At 35.2% G+C, this 25,699-nt stretch overlaps 2 protein-coding genes and 2 pseudogenes across 2 annotated transcripts; 2 read left to right on the top strand and 2 right to left on the bottom strand.

The window, feature by feature from the left end:
* Positions 1–5,343: 5,343 nt before the first annotated feature.
* LOC143612235 (uncharacterized) lies at positions 5,344–9,701 on the bottom strand. The gene is made up of 3 exons (XM_077086267.1): positions 9,456–9,701; positions 6,151–7,577; positions 5,344–6,103 (listed from the first exon to the last, which is right to left on the bottom strand). Exons 1-3 carry the CDS (start codon positions 9,699–9,701, stop codon positions 5,344–5,346), a joined length of 2,433 nt encoding a protein of 810 aa, XP_076942382.1.
* Positions 9,702–13,068: 3,367 nt separating this feature from the next.
* Positions 13,069–13,636, top strand: LOC143612234 (serine/threonine-protein kinase 54 pseudogene; annotated as a pseudogene).
* Positions 13,637–15,598: 1,962 nt separating this feature from the next.
* LOC143612244 (uncharacterized) lies at positions 15,599–18,703 on the top strand. Its single transcript, XM_077086273.1, has 2 exons — positions 15,599–15,894; positions 18,584–18,703. Exons 1-2 carry the CDS (start codon positions 15,604–15,606, stop codon positions 18,701–18,703), a joined length of 411 nt encoding a protein of 136 aa, XP_076942388.1. The 5' UTR covers positions 15,599–15,603.
* Positions 18,704–19,322: 619 nt separating this feature from the next.
* Positions 19,323–25,329, bottom strand: LOC143612243 (phosphatidylinositol-3-phosphatase myotubularin-1-like; annotated as a pseudogene).
* Positions 25,330–25,699: the final 370 nt, after the last annotated feature.

Here is a 25,699-nt window from a genome sequence, read left to right as displayed (position 1 = left end):
GGAGGAAACCGGTTGGTTGGATTGTTTGTCAGGTTTTGGTTTATTTGTTTTGGGGTTTTGAGTTGTTTAAAGACTGATTATTAATGTTAGTTTACTACTTTACTTTTAATATTTTGGATTGGATTTTGTTTTGTTTTATATCAATTTGCTTTCTGAATTGTTAGTTTATGTTTGCTTTAATTTTGCTTGATATGATTTTATATCATAGGATTAGGTTTCTGGTTGTTGAATGATTTATCGGTTGCACAACTTAACTAATAGATTCTAATAGTGTAATACTAGATCTTAATTGATGCGTAATGTTACTCGGTACTCGATTCTGATCTCAATTGATTTAAGTACGGCTGTCCACGAGTCGATTCTGAGCTTTTTGAACAGTCTTATTTGTATGGTTGTCCATGAGTCAAGCCCGAGTTGAGCTTGGGTGGTTGGTTTTGAGCTTGAGTTTGAAATTAAAAGAGGCGGCTCATCTTTGCTCGAGCTTGATTTTAAAGTTAAACGAGCCTAAGATTAAGTTAGTGAGCCGAGCCGAGCCATGATTCGAGCCGAGCTTGGGTCGATTTTAGTGTGGTTATATAAATGATTTAACTTAGCTTAGGTTATTTCAAATCAAGTTTTTTTAGCCAGTTTTATTTGAGCTTTTATCAAACTAGCCCCTAATTTTGAGATGTGAGCTTTTTGAATAGTCTTATTTGGAAGACTATAAATGAGGTTAAACTATCCTAACACTTGTTTCTTATCAATGGACAAGCTTTTATTTTAGTAGCGGGTGTCATATATGTGGTTTATGGTCTTTTATGCTGCGAGTTTGAGTTTGACGGGTACTTGTGTTGTGAGCTCACACTTGATGAGGTTCCATGATGCAAAGTTGCAAACTCTGCTATAATTTTGTTTATCATGGAACCTCAACTCTCAACTATTATGATGCCACCTTTCTTATAGGTCTTGATATCGTTAGGCCACATGCCTTTTGGTAAGAATTGTTATCTGGCACAAATGTTGTGAACGGATTAAACGGGTTGAAAACGGATTAAATGGGCCACAAATGTTGCAGGCAAATAGTAATTAAGTTGCAAGCGAGTTAAATGGGTTGTAAACCACTAAACGGGTTAGTGGGTTGAACTTCGAAATTATATATATCTTACTATAGATCAACATAAACGCAATGCATTTATCTGGTGGTTTAGGCTTCAACTTGATTATTTTCATGTTAAATTCGTGTTTTGTTTCACGTTGTGTATGAATTTTTAAGCCCTAATAATATCTTTCTAATTAAATTATATAAATGTTTATAAATTAACTTTAAACATACTATCTTTATATTTAAATAAACAACATAATGACCAACCTTATGTGCATGAAAAAGCTAACAAGTCGCCTAAATTACCAATGAATCCTAATTCGTTTAAATGATTAATATGTGAAGAAACAATTACCATACGCAAGCTTGCTCCATACATATAATTCATGGGGATGTGTTTAATAACTAAGTAAAACATAGCATTGTTAGCCTCGTCAGTGGCGGAGGTACAACATGGTCACCGGGTTCGTCCGAACCCAGTCTTTTTTCGGTTTTGTATATAACCTATAGTATCAAATTAACGAGCGAACCCATTCATTTTCTACAGATGAACCCAGTAAAATATGTGAAAGAAGTAGAAAAAAAAACGTATACTTGCTGTGTTTTAGATTTGCAGATGATGTAAGTGTGTTTTGGATTTGAAGGTACTGTGAAAAAGAAGAAGAAAGGTGGGTGTGGGTGTCCTCCTTCCAGAATCTCTATGTAGGAATAATTGTGTTTGGGCTTCTTCTAAGCCCAACATAATTACATAACATTTTTAAACATCCCTTTCAATTATTTAATATAAATAGAGTTTTCCGAAAAAACCTGCTAGTGGAGGAAGACCTTCGAGGGATAAGAGACAGAGGGCAAAAGAGAGAGCCAAAAAAGGATCTTTCGTGTATAATCCTGCATAATCTCGAACAGTTCCGGTACGTAGACCAAATAAGACAATGCAAGCAAAAATTCCTAGATTCATGGAGATATAGAACATCATATAAGTTATCATGCTTGCATATCCACCATTTGAGTCTCCAACAATTATTTCAATAATTACATATCCGATTTGCCCTATGGACGAATATGTAAGCAAATTTAGAAGTGACATTGCCCCATACGAGTTATTAATGCATTATATAGTTTTATTAATGGTCAGAGTTTGAATTATTAAACCTTTTCTAGAATTTGAAATTTGTTTCTTTTTTCAAGCAACATTTCATAAGAAGGAGAAAGTGTGGTGTGTGTAAATTGTGTAGCGATGGGTATGGAAGAGCCAGGAGATAAAAGTGAAAAACAAGAAGGTATGTTATCACAATAGTTTGATTGTGTTTATATATCCATGTTGTTTTTACTTATGATATGGTGATTTGTTACAGGTGAAGTGAGCAAGATTGATGTTAATCAAGATCCAAATCAAGGGGTTAATTTGGTGGCAAATTATCTTGTTTCAAAGCAAGCTGATTGACATTGTGTAATGTTTCGTTTATTTTTTTGTACTAAAAAAGGATGAAAATTGTATCTTATTTTCATTTACTTATTTAGTGTTGAAGATCTACATAAAAAATTTTGAAGCTTCCACAGTTGATTATAGAGAACCATGTGAGACGAATTTTTGCATGAAACATGTTAGCTTAAAAAATCGAAATAAACAAAGAAATTGAAAGTGCTTTATTGATAACGATCACAAAGGAAATTGAAAATTTAAGCACTCGCGATTTATATAAACCCCAATTCCCAATTGAACTTAACGAGCAAGCAACAACCTCAAGTTTGAACAAGGCACAAGTAGTCTCATGTTTTTTATCTAGTCACTTTTAGCTAAAGTTTAAGCACTCGCTTATAACGTCTATAAGAAATAACAACCAACCCCTCTAATGTTTTTGAACTACAACTACGCATGAGCTTTGTCATGTATGAGTGAAGTAACCAATGTATGAAGGAATTAATTATGATTTTTACCACTCAAATATCTAAGAATCCACTTACACATTCCCAATGATTTTTACCTAGATTAGCAAATTAAATACCTGCTCACAATGTTGACATCATAACCAATGTCAAGTCTAATGCAGGCCATAAAGTACATTAAGGGACTGTTTGGAAGATGTCTGAGTGTCTGAATTGTTTAGTTCATGGTGTTTTGCTGAGTAAAAGACCTCCTCTTAATGGCTCCATTCATCTTTTATTCGCTCAGATACAAAACATCGCTGAATGAGAATGAGACCAAATTAACCCTAACCTAATACAACGCTTCTTTTACTCTCATGATGCGTGTACAACCAAGAGAGGGAAAAATAAGAGAAACTTGAGAGAGAGAGAGAGAGAGAGAGAGAGAATTTTCTATTTTTTCATAACCTTCCCAAATTCTGTTACAGCTATAAAACGTAAACGAAAAGCAACAATTGAACAATGACACAATGGCTCTTGAAGTTACAGAAATAACAATCAAGTCCTTATGAAAACAGAAAATGACTAAAAACATTCATTACATAACAAAGCCTTCCCCATAGCTTTATTGCCCTCAAGAAAGGTATTCAAACTCAGGAAATCTCAACTTCAAGTCATCCAGGAACTCCCATGTTGCATCCTGTACAGTTTGATTTTGCCATTGAACAAGGATCTTCATAGCAGCTCGGTGACCTCGCTTTACCAACTTCCTGTCAAGGATAGCTAACGGTTGCAAACAGAAACGGGAGTCCTTAGGAATTGGGATCACCTTAGAAGGAGGCCCGTTAGCAGCTTTTAACAGTGAAACATGAAAAGTAGCATGAATCAAAACATCATCTGGAAGATCCAAACGATAAGCAACAGCCCCTATTTTTTCCAAAATCAAAAAAGGTCCAAAATACTTCGGTGCCAATTTAGAATGCTTCACCATACGCAAAGTATTTTGCATATAAGGTTGCAACCTGAGATAAACCCAAGAACCTACTGCAAAAACTCTTTCAGAATGTCTCTTATTAGCTTGTTGCTTCATTCGATTCTGAGCTTTCAAAAGAGAAGACCTGAGCACTTGAATAGTTGATTCTCTATCCCTCATAAACAAATCCACCTCAGTCACAATAGCATCCTTAGCAACATAAGGAACATGGAAAGGCGGAACCAATCCATATAATGCCTCATAAGGAGTCATAGAAATTGAAGTGTGATAAGAAGTATTATACCACCATTGGGCTAAAGGCAACCATTTTACCCAAGTATGAGGTCTCTCCCTGACCATGCACCTCAAATACCCTTCTAAACAACGATTCACTACCTCAGTTTGACCGTCGGTTTGAGGATGAAAAGCAGTAGACATAGTCAAGTCAACCCCCTGTAGAACCATAAATTCTTTCCAGAAACTGCTCAAGAAAATACTATCTCGATCCGACACTATGGTAACCTGGCAACCATGATGTTTATACACATTATCAAGGAAAGCTTGTGCTACTATGGCTGCTGAAAATGGGTGGCAAAGAGAAATGAAATGACTATACTTTGTTAACCTATCTACCACCACAAAAATAGTGTCTTTTCCCATAGCTTTTGGTAGCCCCCCAATGAAATCCATAGAGATATCAGAAAAAATAGACTTAGGGACGGGCAGAGGCTGCAAAAGACCAGGAGTAGCCACATTCTCTCCCTTTGCTCTTTTACACACATCACAACTCCTAAGAATATTCCTTACAGATTTAGAAATACCTTTCCAATAAAACATACTTTTTATTCTTTGTTTTGTAGCATGAATGCCTGAATGGCCACCCATTGGAGAACCATGGCATAATGTCACTACATCGTCCCTTAAGGTGCCAAAATTCCCTACCACCACCCTATCTTTCCAGGTTAACAACGTTCCATTCCACTTAAAATGACCTGTCAGCTGCCCTTCTTGTAATTGCTGCCAGATTGCAGCAACTTCAGGATCTTTGCCCCAACTCTCTTGGATCCTTACCATCAAAGAAGGTTCAAACGAAGAGACTGTTAGTGTGAACAGAGATATACCAGATACCCTGGACAAAGCATCTGCAGCCACATTACTATTGCCCTGCTTATATTCAATAACATAATCATAGCCCATCAGTTTAGCTAACCACGTGTGTTGCAAAGGTGTGGTAACTTTTTGTCCTAACAAATATTTCAAACTTTGTTGATCCGTTCGAATAGTAAACTTGGCAATGATTAGATAATAATGCCACTGTTTGACAGCCATCAATATGGCTAACAGCTCCTTCTCATAAACTGAAGAGTTGGCTGCTTAGGAGATAACGCCTTGCTAATGAAAGCAATAGGATGTGTTTCTTGCATCAACACGGCCCCCAAACCCATTGCTGAAGCATCTGTTTCAATGACGAATGATTTAGTATGATCTGGAAGGCTAACACAGGAGCTGAAGATAAAGCTAGTTTGAGAGATTCAAATGCATGCTGTGCTTGAGGATTCCAGCCAAATGCATCCTTTTTCAATAAAACTGATAAAGGCTTTGCTATAACACCAAATGAACGAATGAAGCGCCTATAATACCACGCTAAGCCTAAAAACCCTCTTAGTTGCTTGAGAGTGGTAGGAAATGGCCAATTTTTTACGGCTTCAATTATAACTGGATCAATGCTTACTCCCTCACTAGAAATTATGTGGCCCAAATACTTTACAGCTGAACCACCAAATGTGCACTTAGACTGTTTAACATACAATTGATGATCCCTTAATAATGTGAACACCATTTGCAGATCTGTTAAGTGTTGTTGCTGGTTCTTACTATACACAAGAATGTCATCAAAAAACACTAACACGCACTTCCTGAGTAGTGGCTTAAACACATGGTTCATAAGGGCCTGGAAGGTAGCTGGTGCATTGGTAAGCCCAAAGGGCATCACTAAAAATTCATAGTGCCCCTCGTGAGTTCTAAAGGCTGTTTTAGGAATATCACTCGGGCACATCCTAACCTGATGATAGTCGGACCTCAAGTCCAACTTAGAAAACACTGTAGCTTGACCCAATTCATCCAATAACTCCTCTATTAAAGGTATAGGAAATTTATTTTTGATGGTTGCATCATTAAGTTTTCTGTAATCCATACACATCCTCCACTGTCCATTTTTTTCTTTACTAACACAACTGGTGCAGCAAAATCACTGCAACTTTCCCGAATTATCCCTGATTCCATCAACTCTCTGGTCATTTTTTCAATAATATCCTTTTGAACCATTGGGTATCTGTAAGGTTTTTGATTGATAGGTTCACTACCCTCCTTTAAAAAAATCTTATGGTCAAAAACTCTAGGGGGTGGCAAAGTCTTAGGAGTTTGAAAAACATCATCATACTCCTGCAACAATTGCTGTAGTGAAACAATAGTTTCACTATGAAGAATCTGAGATTCATAGTGACTCTCATTATCAATTGCAGCTAGTTGTAAACTAAACAACTGAGATGACATTACACAAGATTGTTTCTGCAAAAGAGTATCCATCTTCTCTAAAGAACAAACTGAAACCTTATTATTCTCTACCCCCTTTAATTCACAAACGGTTCCGTCTATGGTAAAACTCATAATCATATTCTTAAAATTCCATAAAATGTCATTCAAATGCATCAGCCATTGTACTTCTAAAATCATATCATAATTTTGCAAAGGAATAAGGAATACCTCAGCTGTGAACCACTTACCATTCATACACCATTGGAAGTGAGAGAAAACTTGACTGCAGACCATTTGCTTACCATCAGCCACACTAATAGTCAAAGGCTTAACATCCTTTACTACACACTGTAATTTTTTAGCCACTCTAATATCCACAAAGTTGTGAGTGGAACCAGAGTCTATTAGAATATACAAGCGTCTAGTCCCAACACTACCCTGTACCTTCATGGTAGAGTAAGAGTGTAATCCAAGAAGGGCATTAATTGAAATTACAGGTTCATGTTCTTCTTGTAACTCATCTGCCATAAATCCTTCATCATCCACTTCAATCAAATATAATTGGTTTCTAGCACACTTATGACCAGGCACAAACTTCTCAGTACACCAGAAGCATTCTCCCTTAGACCTCTTTAATTCTAGTTCCTTACTAGATAGTCGTTTTGGATTAATATTAACAGAACTAAGTGGAGCAAGAGCTGGTAATGCTTTCCTAACAGGTGGAGCAGGTAAGAGAGGCAGTTTATGTGCATTAGTAGGAGGCAATACCTTAGCCGGTTCGTTATAACTCCGGGAGTAAAACGTAGATCCCTTAGAATTATAGGAACTCTGTGTCAACCGCAATCTAGCGTTGTTGACGTTTTGCGTCCTTGCCAGCCTATACGCCTCGTGAAGAGTTCTAGGTTTGAACAACTTCACCGGTCCTTTCACCTCTTCCTTTAATCCTTTGAGAAATAGACTAGCAGCCTGTGACTCTGTGATACTCACCTTATTAAGCAGTCTATTGAACTTATTACAGCATTCATTCAGCTCATCAGTATGAGCTATTGAAGCAATTTCTTCCATAGCATCTTCGAACATGTCAGGGGAGAAACGATTAGTGATTGCATCGAACCATGAACACTTATAATTGAAAAGTGAAAGTGTTGGTTCAAAAATATAATTAACAAGCCAACTGCAATGAATTGAAATGATGTTATCAATTACAATAAAAAGATAGATTGTCCAAAGAAAGTAGGCGAGGCTACAAATTTAAACCCCAGACTTCATGATGTATGTAGCTCAATCCTTATGCTGATATTGACATATGACATCCAAATTTAGTTGCTTGAGAATTATGCTCTATTCAACTACTTAAATTAGAAAATTTCACATGCCAATATGCTCATGTTGTTTAACTGCCAAGTCAATTTCATAAATTACAAAGACATTTATATATTGCTAGGTCAATTTTTATATATACTCAAGTTCGGTCAGAGTTGGGCAGTTTATCTTTTAGTGTTTGTTGTTTATGACTTGAATATTTTGTTTTAATTTATGAGTTTGTATGATGACAGTATGTGTTGAGCCTCTTTAATATAGAAATTTAACCAAAATTTGTAGTGATGGCCGTAGGCTCTGAGTTTGTAGTGAATATTTTGTTTTTTATTATGTGGTGTAACAATGCAAAAGGTTTGAGGTTGGTGAAGTAATTGATCAAAGCTAATATAGATATTCAACCAAAATTAATGATTGTCTTTTTTTTATATACAATTAGCCCTTTTGTTTATGATTAAAATCTTAGAATCAATAAACTAGCTAATTTTGGTGTCAATGATGATTTAATGCAGGTTAACAAGAAAAGAGGTTAAGAGACAAGGAAACATAAAGGCGTGTAATTATTGAGACGACTTATGTTTTTAGTTGTAATAAAATGGGTGTTATGTTTGTCCGTATATAGCTTAAGTCGTGTTTGATGTTTAGGAGTTTTGCCTACTTATGGGTGTGTTGTTAAATTGTTTGTGTTAGTGTTATGTTGAACTATTTTTAAGATGTATTTGGGTTGATTATTATAAAAGTTTGTTTAACATGTATTTGGGTTGATTATAATTGAAGTTTATTTTAGGATGTATTTTGGTTGGTTATAATGAAAGTTTGGTTATTTAATATAAATATTATGCGCTCTGACTATTTCAGAGGGGTAAAATAGCCATTCTGCAAAGCCATTCAGAGGCCCAACCAAACAACACTTACTGGTTCAGCGTTTACTGGCTCAGAGCCTCTTAGTCATTCAGACTTCTTAATGGTTTAGCACTTGCCAAACAGCCCCTACGCTCCCAACTGCATTAGAGCATTCTCGACAGTTTTTCTATTTCTATCTCTATAATTACACTATAAATCATTACATTTTCTCTCTCATATACAATTAAATAATACTTTTTTGCATCTTTATCATTATCTTTTTTCTATCCTCCATTCACAACCACTATCACATATATTAGAAAATAAACAGAGGGTGAATAACGTTCCTCCAAATTTACTCATCTCTTTAAAATTTTCTCTCTTCTCCACTCACAACCACTTACAACTCTCTAAAAAATTTAGAGATTTCTTTTTCATAATTATAGAGGAGCTGCTGTAAATGCTCTTAGCATCAGAAACATTTTCCATCTGATCAACTTTCTCCTCAAAATGTCTTAGGACAATCGTCATGACTTGAAAGCTTAAAATGAGCTACCATTGAAGTTTTTACAAGATTGTAGCCTCCTATACCATAATTATGGAACACCTTTTTCAAATATGAACTATGAGAAAGCTTCAATTGCCTTAGACTTTTGTCTCATCCATACCTAAAATCTTTCTAGCCTCACCAAATTCTTTCATATCAAACTCCAACATTAATGATCTCATTGTAGTCAATCCCAGCTCTTTGAGTGAAATCTTTGGCCACCAATCTTGCTTGATACCTAAGACTTTCCTCAACTTATACACTTTTAACTTGTAGATTCATTTACAAGATACCAGCTTCTGATCTTTAGGCTTATCTAACAATTCCCAAGTATAATTCTTTTGAAGTGATTCCATTTCTTCATCCATGGCTTGACACCACTTAACTGTATTAACTGAGCTAAAGGGTTTTTCATATGTCATAGATTCATGTTCACTTTCATTTTCTGCAGCCACGATAAAAGCCACTACCGATATCTCGTCAATATCCCTATACCTCAAAAGGAGGTATAATGTTTCTTCTTGTCCTATCTCTTGCATAACTAGGAATTTTCTGTAATACCAGGATTACCTCTAGAAGGCTCAACCTCAGATTCAGTTTTAGGCTCCACCTTAATTTGAACCCCCTTAATAGTTATGAAACTTCAACAATTCTTAGTGACCGTAGTAAAAGTTGTGTTTCAAAAAGGTGGTTAAGTTAACCATTGTAAAAAGATATGTCATTTTATTCAAATCACTTTAAATAGTGCAGGTATGCACCCGCCTTAACATCGAGCGGGGCGGGTCAACCCACAAGATATAGACAAGAGGCTTGAAATCAGGATGTCATGAAAACGCAAAGCCAAAACCTATGCGCGTGGCGCATATCACATATGCTCACGCATCACATGCCCACGCATATCACATCTGCGCATGAAACATCTGCGCGTGAGAATAAAGAGAAAACCTCGCGCATCCCCAGGATAGGCGCATATCACACATGCACACAATCAACCACGTCCTTATCCAAATCAGGATAAGGACAACCATGATTGTGCTCATCAAACAACCTTCCAGAAGGTATCCTTTAAGGAATAAAGAATATGCTGATGTTGACAGCTGCCAATGAAGGGTGGACAACTCAGCAAAGCCCATGTGCTACCACGTGATTGCACATGGGTCAGGTGAAATACCTTGGTCAGAGAATAATCAATGAAAAAGCACCAGGTGTCCTAGGGACACGTGGCGCGAAGCAATAGGAGGAGGCCAAAAAGGCCCTAATTGGGTCTGAGCCCAATCATTGGAAACCCTAATACTATAAATACCACACCACCTCCACAGTGGGGGGTAAGCAAGAAAATATATTCTAAGTCCTTACTCACTTTCACATTCTTATCATCTTCTCCTACAATATCTTATTCTCACACCGGAGGGTTACCCCAAAGAGGACCCCTCTGTCCCTTTCTGAGGGGTAAGTTCACGGTGCTGCTCATTTTGTAGGTGGAAGAACTCATATTCCGGAAAACCATCGGTGATACAGCACACTCATACCCGAGGAACGTTGATCGTATATAAGTAAGTCGATCCACGCTTCTTCAAATAGTAACTATTTATAACGGTTCATTCTTAGCTGTTTTAAATGAGTTTTATTTATAGCGCTTTGTGAGACATATTATTTGGAGCGTTTTCCAAGTTCTTGTGGTATATAACCACTTTAAATTTAAACAGCTTAAAAAAGTTTTTTTATTACTAATATGAATTATAACGTACTATATATAGAATTTGGTTTCACTCTCATAAACCGGAATCAATTTATGTAATATAACCATTTGTATGCAAAATCGAATTACACTCTTCTTTTTTTATGACCCAAGTTTTTTAAAGTAGTGAAAGTTAGTAGTTATTAAGCATTGAGATTATATACTTATATGTTAATTATTACTTAATAATTAATTCATTGTCGATTCAAAATTAAAATTAAATAATAGCCCTTTAGTCGGACTAGATTAAAAGTTTAAAACTAAAACTAAAATTTGGATTGGACTACACGTGACACGTCAAAATAAAAGAAATAAAATCAAATCCAAGATACCCCAAATTTAGGCGATAAACTAGATATGCATGGTGATTTACTGATTTTATGTATATATATGTACTTAGCTTATAATTTAAACCCTCACTTCAGTTCTTGATTAGATTACAACGTACGCTCATTAAACTACTTCTACTTCTTCATTCACGCGATCATGGAAGAAACTATCGATCCTCTTAAACTTGTTCTTGGCAAAGCTATCGGTCGTGGGTCTTTCGGCGTGGTTCACAAGGGTTCATACGATGGTCAAATAGTGGCAGGTACGTATTTGTTATATATATTATTGTAAATTTTATGTTATGTATTTTTAAGGTTTTGATTGTTTTTTTTTTTGTTCTTTTAGCGAAAATTCTTGATTTCGGCAACACGCGGGTTACAGAAGCCTTAATGGAGTGCATGAAGAATGACTTTGTGAAAGAAGCTTGTTTATGGCAAAATCTTGATCATCCTAATGTGACTAAGGTGTGTATGATCTCTTACGTTCTATATGCATGATATATCATAATTATGAAACCTATATTTGCATGTAGGGTTTTCAAACTGCCCAAACCCAATTAACCCGACCCGACACAAACCCAAATATGCTAATTAGTGTCGGGTTAGATAGGGTCAAAAAGTGTCAATTGGGTTATTCGGGCTATCCCGAATTAATATTAGGTCGGGTTTCAGGTTTGTTTTTTTTTTTAAAAAAAAAAAAACAGGTTTCCGGCTAATACTGTTAATAGTTAAACTTAATTAAGAATCCCAACCTACATGTGTGCATTGCATCTATAAATTACACATCAGTACCATTGCCACTTCTGTGTGTATGCTTCTCTTTATTTATTTTGTATATAAACTTAGAACATGAAACTTATAACATGTGTTTAGGTAAGATATAATGCATGTCGAAATTCCATATGCAAATTTTAATAAAATTTTTGTTGAAACATTGGTTGCTAGTTGTAACAACAAAATGAATACATTTCTTAGCCAAGGCCAACAAATATAAGTGATATGAATTCCCAAAACTTGACTGGCTCCAGATCGGTTATAAAGAAAGCCTGGAAAAACAACATAAAATAGTGAATTGTTTTCAAGTAGAAAAATCATAACATTTAAGAAGTATGTGTGTTTTACTCAGGTAAAATATTTACATATATTATTGGTGGGAAAGCATGATCTGAACATTCGCAATCACTATATATTCCCTTAAAAATATAGAGTATCCCGCAAAGCAACAAACAGCCCCGATTAATCCAAACCCGACAAACCTGAACCTTAACAGGGTTGGGACGCGGTAATTAGTTTTTTTTATTAACAAAACCGGACTACCAGGCCTGATTAACCCAAAACATGAACAGGTTAACCCGATTAAGACCCCTACTAGCATGCACGTATACAACTAAATGATTACTTATCATCTAATCAATATGTAATATTTAGATGATTGGAACGACCATGTTCGTGAAAAATTCAGGCTACAAGAACCAGAAATGCAAAACCGAAAGTAACTTTTGCATTGTATCCGAGTTTGTAAAAGGAGGCTCACTAAGATCTTACTTGTGTAAGAACCATAACAAGAAGCTGCCCATGAAAACCGTTATTCTGTTTGCCCTTGATATTGCAAAAGGGTATGTAATTTGCACATTAATTCTTAAATCTTTAACTTAAATTTTCATGAATGAAACACTAATGAACATCTTCATTTCAATTGATTTTAGGTTGAGTTACCTTCACTCAAAGAAAATAATTCAACGTGATGTGAAGCCGGAAAATATACTCGTCGACAATCAAAAGAACATGAAACTCGCTGATTTTGGGGAGTCGGTTTACGAGCCACTAGAGTTATTCTTCATGAGTGGTGAAATCGGGACTCGAGGTTATATGGCTCCTGAGGTATGATTTTTTTTCCATAGCCTTACATCTTACATTTTACTCAAACCTTTATATATTAGTGACTACTCGTATATAAATATGTGTGGTGATTTTTTATAGGTTGTAAGCAGAAAACCCTATGGACATAAATGTGATATGTATAGCTTTGGGATATGCTTATGGGAGATATATTGTTGCGACATGGCGTACACATATGATTTAGACAACATCCCAGCAGATATTTACAATGTATGTATATTAACTTTGGTACCATTCATGTCTTGTGTAGAATTTGATAATGAAATAAACTAATGTCTTATTGTAATTACAGGAAATGAGGCCGAGCATACCCATTAATTGTCCAAGATCGCTAGCTCAATTAATAGAACGGTGTTGGGACACAGATCCGAAGAAGAGACCCGAAATGAAGGATGTGGTCATCGAGTTGGAAGAAATCATAAAAACTGAAGGATGGCAAACATCGTCTAAAGGTCATAATGGCGCTTACGGTTGCTTTGGGTTCTTCAGCACAAATAGAGATATTTAGCTTTCGTTTATATACGCAACAACGTTAAAAGTAGGATTGTTCTCTTGTTGTATAAAGTATACGATTTCTTTGTTTTGATGATACAATGAAACATGCATGTTTTTTTAAACTTTATATATGATTATGTTACTAATAGTGATACATTTGTAGTAGTCTAAATACATTAGTCTTAAACGGGAAAGTTAAAATGCAAAGGGAGATAAAAATAAGAAGTGTGAGAAGGATTTATGGCTACACCAAAAACCCCTAAAAAAATTCAAAAAAAAATAATAATAAAAATCCTAACTCAAAACATAAATAAAAAACGGAAAAAAAAACCAAAATGTTTCCCTTGTCATTCTCGTCCCGCCACCCCTAAAAAAAACAAACACAATGCGGAGAAAAATGACACAATGCCGAAAATGAACAAATAATGATAAACAAAAAAGACACAAGAGATCGCAAAATATAGCACAATGCCGAACAAGATATGACACAATGTTGAGTAATATAACACAATGCAAGAAAACAAAGACACAATGATCATTTTCACTCAAGAAAAAAAAGACACAATCAATGACGAAATAAACACAAAATATAATTATAAACAAAAAGACACAATGATCATTTTCACTCAAGAAAAAAAAGACACAATCAATGACGAAATAAACACAAAATATAATTATAAACAAAAAGACACAATGATCATTTTCACTCAACATTATGTCTTTTTCAAGGCGTTTTTTTTTTTGAGAACGAGAAAGACGGTAGAAAAATTTTTGTGTTTTTACATTTTTCGTTTTTTATATTAACATTTGAGTTATGATTTTTTTATTAATTTTTCGTTAATTTTTTGGGTTTATTTTTATTTGCTAAAAGTCGTTCTCATCTTTCTCTATCTTTGTTCCCATGGTAGAATAACTAGACCGACTCTTAAACTTCTCATTTTTTTGTTATTATTATCTTTTAAGTACAAAAGGTAAAAACATGTCCTAGTCTTGTCTTACTTAAGGTTGTTCAAGAGCTGAGCCAAACCGAGTGAAGGCTTGCTCGTTTACAACCGAACCGAACTGCTGAAAGTCGAACAGAGCAAAAAACGAACCAAGCCAAAATCGAACCGAGCATTTTTCGATCGAACATCGAGCGATTTTGAGCATTTTTTATTTCATTTTCACTTTAAAATTTTCAATTAGAAATAAGTTTGAAGGCTGTAAATAATGCATTTTGTAAAAAAATTAGTAGTTTTTAGACAAACGTATAACAGGTTGTAAATTTTTAGGAGAAAAAAGTTTAAAGTAAGATATAATAAACATGTAAACAAACTTTTAGTATTCTGAAAACTTGAACCGAACTAATATAACTATAAAATTAACGGAATAGAAAAAATTTAAAAGGGTTTAAAAATTATATACTTATATTTTATGTGTGTTTTCTATGTATTTATATATTTATTTATATATAATTATATATAAAATAAATTAAAAATATTCGAGCCGAGCCGAACCAAACCGAGCAGACCTTTGCTCGTTGCTTGGCTCGTTTACAAACCGAACCGAGCAGAGCGGCTCGTTTACAACCGAGCGAAAAAATGAGCGAACATTTTTCGAGCAAATTACGAGCGAGTTCGAGCGTTGAGCGGTTTGGATGGCCCTAGTCTTACTAAAACACATAAAAACGGGCCAAGCCCACGAGTACCGCCCTAAGTCCACCACGTTAGCTTTGAAAACGATTTCAACAATAAGTTATTTTCACAAACCTAACAGTCTAACACATGTCGGTTCATAAACTCCCATCTCCACAGGCCCAAACAAACCCGGCCCATAACCCGAGCGTGTAAACACCTCTACTTTCTGCAACGTACACCACGTTTCACCATTTATATCTACATCCATCTCCCACGCGCCACACACACCGGATAACCCCACGCGCTTCAACGACCTCCATAAGTTGACCAAAATCAATCTACACATTTACATAACATTACACCAATGGCGGACAAAGACGAGTCATCCAAGCCGACGAATCCGTTCACCTCGCTCTTATCGCAGTTCACGCAAGTAATTAGTAACCTCCGTTTGCCGTTTCTGCCGCCGCCGAAGAAAGACGTGGCCGTGAAGGTTGAGACGGAGAAGAAGGCCGTGGTTCGCGGCGGCGAAGTGACGGAGGTTACGAAGTCCACGACGGTTACGTTTCCGGACGCTAATAAGAAGAGCGTTGTTCCGTTGAAGCTTGAATCGGAAGGAGCTGAGCAGGAAACGAATCCTGTTGTACTCTGGCAGGTATACGTGTATATTATATAATTATATAATAATATAATTATATAATTATATATCGTTTTGATGATATGTATAGCAATGTGTTTGATTTGTTGTGTTGAGTTTGAATGTCACGAGTTCGCGTTAGGTTTTATTCAATTTACGAAGTATATAGTTATATACGCCTGGTTTTTTAAATAATTAGTGTATAAATTGGTTTGAATTAGTCGAAACTCGTTAGGTTTGGCATTTGATAACTGTTTGTTCTCTGGCAGGTATACCTATATATATGTATAGTTCTGTATCGTTGTGATTTGTGTAGCTATGTGTTTGATTTGTTGTGTTATTCAATTTACGAAATATGTACGCCTGGTTTTTTAAATAATTAGTGTATAAATTGGTTTGAATTATACACTAATAAATAGTTAGTGTATAAATTGATTAGTGTAGCTATGTGTTTGATTTGTTGCGTGGAGTTTGAATGCCTGTTAAGTTGTTTAGAGTCTCGAGTTCTGGTTAGGTTTGTTGAAATGAGGAAGTGTTTAGGTGTGGTTTTTAAATAATTAGTGTGTGAATTGGTTTGAAATTGAATTAGTTTAAGCTTGTTGTTTATATCGTTGTGGTTTCTGTATCTATATGTGTGTGATTTGTTAATGTCTGTGAAGTTATTTACGATCTCGAGTTTCGTTAGGTTTTATTGTATTAGTGTAAACTCGTTAGATATGGATATTAGGTATGCGTGTATCTATATTGTTGTGATTTGTGTAGATGTATGTTTGATTTGTTGTGTTGATATTGAATGTCTCGAGTTCTCGTTAGGTTTTAGTGAAATTAGGAAGTATCTGCGCATGATTTTTCATATAATTAGTGTATGAATTGGTTTGAATTAGGCTAAGCTTGTTAGGTATGCTTCTGGTGACTGTTTGTGTGATTGAACTGAATGAAGTGTGGTAGAAGGAATTTTAGGGATTTTGATACTGTGTTGACATTTAAGAGAGTGGAACGGTGTTAATTTCATTGAAATTAGTTACGGTGAAATCTGGACCGAGTATGTCATGGCTGGTGGAAATGGTTGCAGTCAGTTGATTTTTTGTTTTAGGTCTTGTTATGCTTCCAGTAGCAATTGCTAGGCGAATTAAGCCCAGATGTATTAAATTTGAATGTCTGTTAAGTTATTTACAATCTTGTTATCGAGCGTTGTTAAATTTTCTCTCATTCGATTTATTGAAGTCACGAAGTTTATACGCATGATTTTTCATGTAATCAGTGTATAAAAATGGTCTGAATTACTCTAAACTCTAATGTCTGGCCATTGGTGATTGTTTATCTAATTGAACTGAATTTGATTTGTGGTTCAATGTTGATAAGCTGTAATAGAAGAAATTTTAGGGATTTTGATCAGCATTAACTTTATAGAAACCAGTTATGATGAAATCTGGACCAAATATGCAGAACCTGTGGAAATGGATACAATCAATTGATTCTTTGTTTTAGGTCTTGTTATGCTTACAGTACCAATTGCTAGGTGAATTAAGTCTTAGATGTAGAAGTGCATAGTTTAATTACACACCGAATCACCAAAGTGTAGGTATGGATGGTGATGGTTCACTTAACTTTAGCTTTTCCCTGAGATATGACCCCCAAGGGCCTGTCCATCTAAAAGGGGCCCAAGTTCATGTAGGAGCCTAAGGTATTATTTCTATGATTTTCAGTTTCTTTTTAAACCTTCTTATGTTTCGCACGTTAAGGTATTTCTTTATAAACCATTGAAACCAACTAACTTTCCCAAACTGAAGAAAGACGACCTTTTTGTCCGCTTTAAGATCCAAAGATTCGGTTAACGGTTCGATTTTGTGGTTTACCAGTTTAACTGTTCAGTCCTGGGATATGAATTTTTGGGATATGAATTTTTATATATGTATTGTAACTATGAACTATCTTTATTATTTTTGTGAAAGTTTCATACAAACTAATTTTGACAGGAAAAAAAAAAACCAAAACTGAATCGTTAAGCTATCAAACCAGCCTGTCTGGCAAGACTGTTTTCTAAGACCATGATTACCTCGGTACACATTATTTATAGAGAAGAAAGTAAGTTATTTAGAAGAAGAATAACCGATCATTTCCATATTATTTATTCTGGGATAATAACTAAACTTTTTTCATATTTATTTTGAAATATAAGCTAGTATAAAATACAGGGTGCACATATTGTCATCTTCTTGGAATGTGTGTGTGTAAAGAAACTGCATCTATCTACATTTTGTCTTCATTAGTTGTATTATCAGCATTTTGTGCCAAACATAGATGAATCTTTTAGCCATGGCTTAATCGTGTGCCCGACTCTGCTGGTTGGCGTTTGTCACATGCACTTTTAATATTTTTGTGTGTAAAGGGGACCACAGACGTTTTTTGTTTTGTTTTTTGGTTGCCACTTATGCTGCTAGACATGCAATAAATAGTGTCTTTAATTGTGATGTGAAATGTTTATAGCCAAACTTGATTCCGCTCGGTGCTAATAATTAATTATATGCCTTTGCAACGAACATTGAATATAATGATTTTCTAAGCTTGAATATGTTGCTAATAGTATGTTTTATAGATGCACTTGATACATGTTTTATTTAAGGCTAACTTTCTTTTGATTATGACTCAAGCTGACCCATTTACAAGAAAACAGGTCGAAACTAAACTATGTTATGGTCGTTTATAGGTTTACGTGATTGGTGGTTTCTTCATCTTAAAGTGGGCTTATGGGCGGTGGAATGAGCACAAGGAAAGGAAGAAGCAATCTAAAGATGACAACCAACCTACGAATGAGGGGGGTGACTAGTAGTACGTATGAAACGTCTTTAAAATTTGTCTTTTTATGTCATATAATTCACCTACTTTGCCTTATATCTGTTTAAACCTTGAAATTACTAGGAATATACAGGGTTCAAAATTTCACTATGGTTTAGAAGTTATCAGTCTAGTTTGCTGTGAATATCAATATGCCTTATGCAATGCCCAAATGTCAGTTTTCGAGTCCTAATTCCGAAAATAAAATAAAATAAAGTCTTACCAAGATAAGTACAAGATGCTTATTTAAGTCACTTATTATATGAATACCAAGGACTGTCTTCCATCTTATATTTAACACTATTCATTATCATCCTACTTAGCCATTTCGTGCATTTGACATGGGTAATTTAACGCTAACTTCTGATTTTAACCCGAGCTTGCCCATTTACAAGAAAATGAGTCGAAATTAAACTATGTTACGGTTTCTTATAGGTTTATGTGATTGAATAAATCGGAAATGAGACGGATATGGAAGGCGTTCTAATAAAATTCCTACCTCAAGTAATCATTTTTTCAAAAGTTAGTTAACTTCTTTGCATTCCCCCCTAAATATGTTGGGTTAATATAAACGACGAAAGTTCGTAACAGTTTTAACACAAATGTATTTGTCACTCGGGTTGGAAGTAACTATCATAAATGGATAGCCTATCAAAAGCATCATAGTTAGCTTTCAAACCTACAAATTGGCTCCGAAGTCGAGCACAACCTGCATTGGGCCACCTACACCCACCGTCTTCACCCCTTAACGGGCACAAAGATTCACAAATCCGACTCGTGAAGTACCCAGAACCATCATCATTATCTGCTGTAATCGCAATGGAGACGGACAAAACCGTCTTTTCATCATTTGATTCTCCATTTTGTACTGTTTCTCTTGTTCGAGAGGGCGTATCCATCGTTTTAGTGGGATGGTTTTCAATGTCAGCTGTATCTGATACACGAACTTTATATCCGAGTGACTCGATGGCCCGTTTGATGCCAGCATTTTCAAGGTTCGCTTTTCTAGCCAAAGCTACAGCTGGAATAGCTGACCTGGCTCTCACTAAGTAGCTCAGCAGTTAAAGATTCCATACTTGCCGTTATTTCTCTAGCGTTGCTCTCAGCTAAATCCTTTGCCTGTAAATATTAATATATGATTAAAATAGTAAAGAAATTAGGAGGTTTTTATGTATTTGTATATAGGACTATAGGAGTGTGCATGGGTCGATATGGGTTGTTTTTGGCTCTAGCCGAACCAAGAATCGGTAAAACAGTTTTTGAGTTTTTAAAAACCGTTAGGTTTCGAATTTTTTGGGCTTCACAAGGGATTCTGTTCATTTTCGGTTTTGCCATTTGGGCTTGAAATTTTTGGGAAAAAAAACTAATGACCCAAAATAATGAATTTGGGACTAAATTTCTTTGTTATTGTTAATTGATTATTACATATCTGGGCCTAAAATTTTTGGGCTACAGCAGTTTTTTTTTTACGGGTTTGATTATAAACCGAAATAGACCTGGAAATTCGGATTTTGAAATAAAGAAAAAAAATGTTGGTTTTGGGTTGTATTCTCGGTTTTCGGTTTCATATACACCGATAGTTGAATACATATTTGATGACTTTTGACCTGTATTTCCTTTTTTGCTAAATCTTTAGAGATAAAACATCCGTTTTTGGGTAAACGGGTCAGAATTTTGTAATTACCTTTTGCAGTTCCGAGTATTTTCCCTTCATGTCTCTGCATTGTGCTTCAACCTGGCTAGAGTGGGCTTCTGAAGGGCATGACCACCGAAGATGAAATTGGGGCCACAATGTAGGAGCCAAAGCTGCTGCGGGTGGTAATAACGGGCCATCATGTTTAGACGGGTCAGAAAACATGTTGTAGTGCACGTGAGTTTTTCCCTCTGAAGCACGCATTTCAGCCAAATGCTTCCACAAGCATGCAGACACGTCAAATAAACCGGTTTTTACTCTTTCATTCTCACTGAAATTCAAAAATTATTATTATTTTGGTTTAGGACTATAAAACTTAAGTTTATAATTCATTATAAAACACATACCTGTTGCATAAGAAGTTCCCAAACTGACATGAAAGCACACAGTCCAAGAAATCAACTAAAAAGGCCTGCACGCTTTAACGGGTCAAAAAACATTAACCTAAACAAATCATATGCAGTGTTAAACAACATACTTACCGATGAGAACTCAAATGCAAAAGGGTACATTCGTAATAATTGCGAAACACAATCAACCCACTGTCATATGAAATCAATATACACAGGATCAACATAATTGGTAAAAGTTCAAGATTAAGAAACTAGACATTGTTGAAAAAGCAGACCTGAAGAAATATTGGAGAATAACTATTTGAAGGCTGTACGTTAGAGACTGGCGCTTGAGACGTTAATGTTGTGGACAGCTGGCGTATGGATGAAGATGATGATGATGGCGATGACGGTGATGTGATGTTTGAACTTGAAGCGTGTCTAGAAAGTTCTAAGGGTATGCTTCCGCTCCCACTAAGACTTGGCATTCCAGCGCGGTCTGCAAATGGATGACCAAATGCAAGCCAATCTTTTTCAACAAGAGCCTGCATGAAAGCATATAATATATAACATAAAACAAATAGGAAATGTTGGAAATAAAATGTATGACAAATCGATACCTGAAATCCATTTATGGTCCGGTAATATGGATCGAGTAATAAACTTGCAAGAGTTACTAGCTGGCTTGTTCTGTCCCATCCATCACTGTTACCACACAATAACATGCCAACGAAAACATTAAAAAATAAACTTAATCTTGAAAATTTATTACATCCAAACTGTCTCAGAAAATAATGAAATAGCACAAATCATTCTTGGACTTAGTAAAGCTATATTATATATAGATTGATAAACTTAAGCAGATTACGGATCAACATATCAGAAACATAAACCATTGGGGAAGAACTTCATATATACCATTACAAACTTTGGTGAAATATCATATATGCCCAACTCCAACTTAAAATATCATCAAGTTAAATGAATATTTAGTTTATGGTCATATTACCCCTATCAAATATATGTTTTTTTAAACCTAATTTAGCTTATATTAAGATCAAATTCAATTTTACTTCTGCTGTCATGGATTGTAAATAAAATCTAAAAGTTTTATTAAAAAAAATGAGAAGGTTAAAAGCACCTTGTTTTAATTGAAATGATTAAATATCATATTATGAGAAAAATATTGTTGATGGTAAATTTTAGAAAATCAAGGGTAAAATGGTAATTCTGAATTTTTTAATGAAATGGGTAAATAAGATATTTTAACTAGTTTTATAGGCACATATGATATTTTTAGTTTCGGTCAGGTATATATGAAAACTTTACCTGCAATGAACAAGCATTGATGCTGACTCCAAGGCAACACGAGCAGCAATCCAAGCAGACCCAGCCAATACATTTTGGACATGTATCAGCCAACCACTATCACCAAGGGTTGATACTGAAGCAGACATACTACTGAGGTTACCTCGACCCCACGTCCATCCACCATTTCTCTGTTGAAATAAATCACAAACTTAAAAACACTTTACAAAAATAATAAAGCCAAATGTTGATATTTTTGGTTATACCAAGAATGATGACATTCCATCTGATGATTTGGTTCCATGTGTATCTAAGTAGTCTCTGAGACGAACAAGACTATCTCTCATGGCATGGATATTGTCTATCCCAAAGAATACAATCTACATAAAACATATGTTAGAAATCAAAGAAACACATATTATGCAGTATTATTCAGCTTAAAAATGTTAAAACAGACCTCACACTGGAAATAATTGGAAGATGACTCTGAACCTCCACCCATTGCTCCATTTGCCAAAGCATTTTTTCAGGGTCTTGCGTCAGCTATGTATAACTTCCTAGTAATAATATTATTAACTCATATATAAATAATGTAACTGAAGAAAGAAAATCCTCTATAAAAAGCCTTTACCTTCGTCCTTCTTTCCCTTTAGAATGTCGAGTACAAAGTGCACCAACTAAACTCTCATCAGCATTGCTGCAGAGTGTCATCACAAGAAATTTACGCTCAAATGCAAAATATTTAAGGAATTTTACATATGCAAAGTAAGCATTACCTCCTCATATTCATCATGAGGCCAACTAACGGTTGGGATGACCTAGCAAGAACTGCTCCAGTGCCTGCATATCATTGAAAAAATGCACGATGAGTTCTAAAATAACATGCGTGTGTTAATAAAGATAACATATACTTACGTTTATCGCATCATGATATTACAGGCAGTCTACACCGTGCACGAAATGTACAAGCTTTCAGCAGATCTGTATCCCTGTAAACAGCAACACAAGGGATGACTAACATAATAGAAAATTGAAAAAGGTTGTAACGATTGGATAAACTGTGAAAGCAAAGATACCTCACCTGATGGATTTTGGAACTAACAAAGCAAAAGGATAGGTTGCACACATGTTATAATTTGCATTTACATCACTAATTCTCCACCAATCATTAGATAATTTGAATAAACCATCTTCTATTGTGCTTATTGATGACTGAAGTGATCCCAAACCAAGAAGCCAGTAGTACTCGTTTACTAACCGCACTCTAGGATTAGTGCTACTGTGGTTGGAAGGACCAGAAGTAAAAGCATAGAGATCCCATAGTCTTGCAGGCCTTGTCCCCTTCAGCAATGCAGCAAAGATAGCATGCCTCTGTAAAATAAAAGCCGAAATGATCATAATAATAGCAAAAAAGTCCAATTTAGAAAGGCAATGACCAGAACTACCTGCTTAGTCCCAGGGCGAAAACCGAATATAATGATTCTCATATCTTTGCCTGCAAAAGAAACAAACCTAGATAACTAAGTAAAATTTTGAATTCTCATTGTATGAAAAAGTCCACAGATCATTTTTTGTTCTCATACCCAAGCAAATTGACATGCTTAATACCCAACAGATTCAACTTCGCAGAAAGCATCATATTAAAATTGTATGATAAAAAAATCGCAAATAACATAACAATTATTTAAGTGATCTACCATACCAACGACCTGAAGAAGCCTACGTGTAGGAGCCTTCTCTGGCTGTCGAGCACCAGATGGCTGCTTTATTGCCTGCAGACAACCATTTTCAGCAACAATTTTAAATAGTCAAGTGTACTACAAAACTAGCTTGTAGAAGATAATATTGATACTTTGGAAGTAACAAGATTTGAGACAGAAATTCAAAGATAGATATATGTATTTAAAAATTAAAATAAGCCATAGATGGTATTGTTTAAAAGAAATGGTAATTATCTAAGAAGCAAAACTTACAATCTTGTTGAATCTTTCGATGGTGGCCAAATGTATTGTTCCTAGTGCAATCACATCCCTGGATCCTTCACTCTTAAAAGTAAGACAAAAATATATATGTCAGATACAGCATTCATGAACGTTCATATGCATGTAGAAATTGCGCACGTGTGCTTGTGAGTTACCCTATGTGCAGATGAAAACCATATGTAATCAATTAACCGGTTCTTGAATACTAACGATATTAGAAATGAGCAAGCAACATACAATTACAGTTTATACTACTACTGCAAACTTCTGTAATAAATAAGATCATGATCGAAAACTTACCAAAAAAAGAAGGCGGTAATTAGTCACAAACACAGTACCTGCTTCGTCTGTGTTAACAAGATCACCATACCCCTGAAATCAAAGCACACAGACTCAGATCGAGAACACTTTATAATGAAATGAAATTAGTGTCATAAAAGTGAAACATCAAGGTAACACCAGACCTTCCTGCAGAAACTGATTAAGATATTTATAATTTCACAGTCTTCTGTATTAGGATTGGATAAGCCTTCGGGCTTGGATTATTCAGTTGACATGGAGGAACTATCGAAGCCGGGTTCTATTAAATGCTAATTAGGCCCATATTTATGTTTCTTGGTGGCTAAGTATTGTAACCAGAATCCTAGTCTATTTATCTCTCTCTAATTTGAAATTGTAATCTTGTACTGAGCAATACATAATAATAAAATCCTAGTTGCAGCTCGTGGACGCAGGTCACAGTGTAGTTTATTTTCTGCTTTCCGCTGCGTATCGTATCTAAATAATACCTGACATTCCTAATTACTCTAGAATTCTCAACTTCAAATGTTGAATTACACACAATGGCAAATATATATATATATTAGGTTTCACATAATAATAATAATAATAATAATAATAATAATAATAATAATCAAAGTGTAGTACGTTCATCATCTCCAAATATAATAGAGATTAAATTAAATGCTTGCCTCAACAATAACAGTCTCGGCTTCAAGCAAAACCTCTGATAATGCATTCGAATCAGCCTCCTGTAAATAAATAAATAAATAAATTAACATCCATCACAAATTACACATTCGGATTCATCACGCACAATATTATTATTGATATTCTGTATCTAGTGACGAAATGAGAGTGAATATAAATGATAAAGTGAAAACCTAGAAGAGTATTAGTATAAATGTACATCAATTTTGGTACAATCAACGGCGGTTTCGCCTTCAACGACTTCCGGTTCACTGGTTCGAGTTTCTTCCGGTTCGGCGATTGCAGTCGGTTTTCGCGCGTTTGACGTCGCCATACGCGGCCGGTGGTTGTGGTGGTGGTGGTGAGTTAGTTATTTACGACGGAAGAATGCATACAACGGAGGATGGAAGTGAAATCAATTGCACGATACGTAACAGCCAACGTGTAAACTAATTATATATAATAGTTAATTTGGGTTAATAATAAAGCAACATGTTTTTTCAAATGGCTTTATTTTAGGGCTTTCACATAGGAGATCATGTGAGTAGTTTTCTATTTTATCATCTCTTCTTTTAAACACAATATGGAGCATACCAACTCCACTTAAGTAGTTATTGTGTTGGATTTTTTGACTTATAAATGATATATTGTTAATTCACTTATAATTAATACTAGAAAATCATTAAACAATTAAGTTAACATCC

This window comes from Bidens hawaiensis, unplaced genomic scaffold, assembly GCF_021521415.1.
Source record: "Bidens hawaiensis isolate Kalapana, Puna unplaced genomic scaffold, B.hawaiensis_p1.1 tig00034026_1, whole genome shotgun sequence".
Classification (NCBI taxonomy): domain Eukaryota; kingdom Viridiplantae; phylum Streptophyta; class Magnoliopsida; order Asterales; family Asteraceae; genus Bidens; species Bidens hawaiensis.
The sequence above is the reverse complement of the archived record's forward strand: the minus strand, read 5'-3'. Positions and strand labels throughout refer to the sequence as shown.

Bases quoted from the DNA above. Each gene is read 5' to 3' on its own strand.
- LOC143612235 (XM_077086267.1), bottom strand. From the start codon at position 9,701: ATGCAAGAGATAGGACAAGAAGAAACATTATACCTCCTTTTGAGGTAT. The intron at 7,578-9,455 runs GTATCTTGTAAA...TTCAATTATAAG, and splicing joins AGCCTAAAGATCAGAAGCTG to TGTTCATGGTTCGATGCAAT. The intron at 6,104-6,150 runs GTTAGTAAAGAA...TATGGATTACAG, and splicing joins GATTTTGCTGCACCAGTTGT to AAAACTTAATGATGCAACCA.
- LOC143612244 (XM_077086273.1), top strand. From the start codon at position 15,604: ATGGCGGACAAAGACGAGTCATCCAAGCCGACGAATCCGTTCACCTCG. The intron at 15,895-18,583 runs GTATACGTGTAT...GGTCGTTTATAG, and splicing joins ATCCTGTTGTACTCTGGCAG to GTTTACGTGATTGGTGGTTT.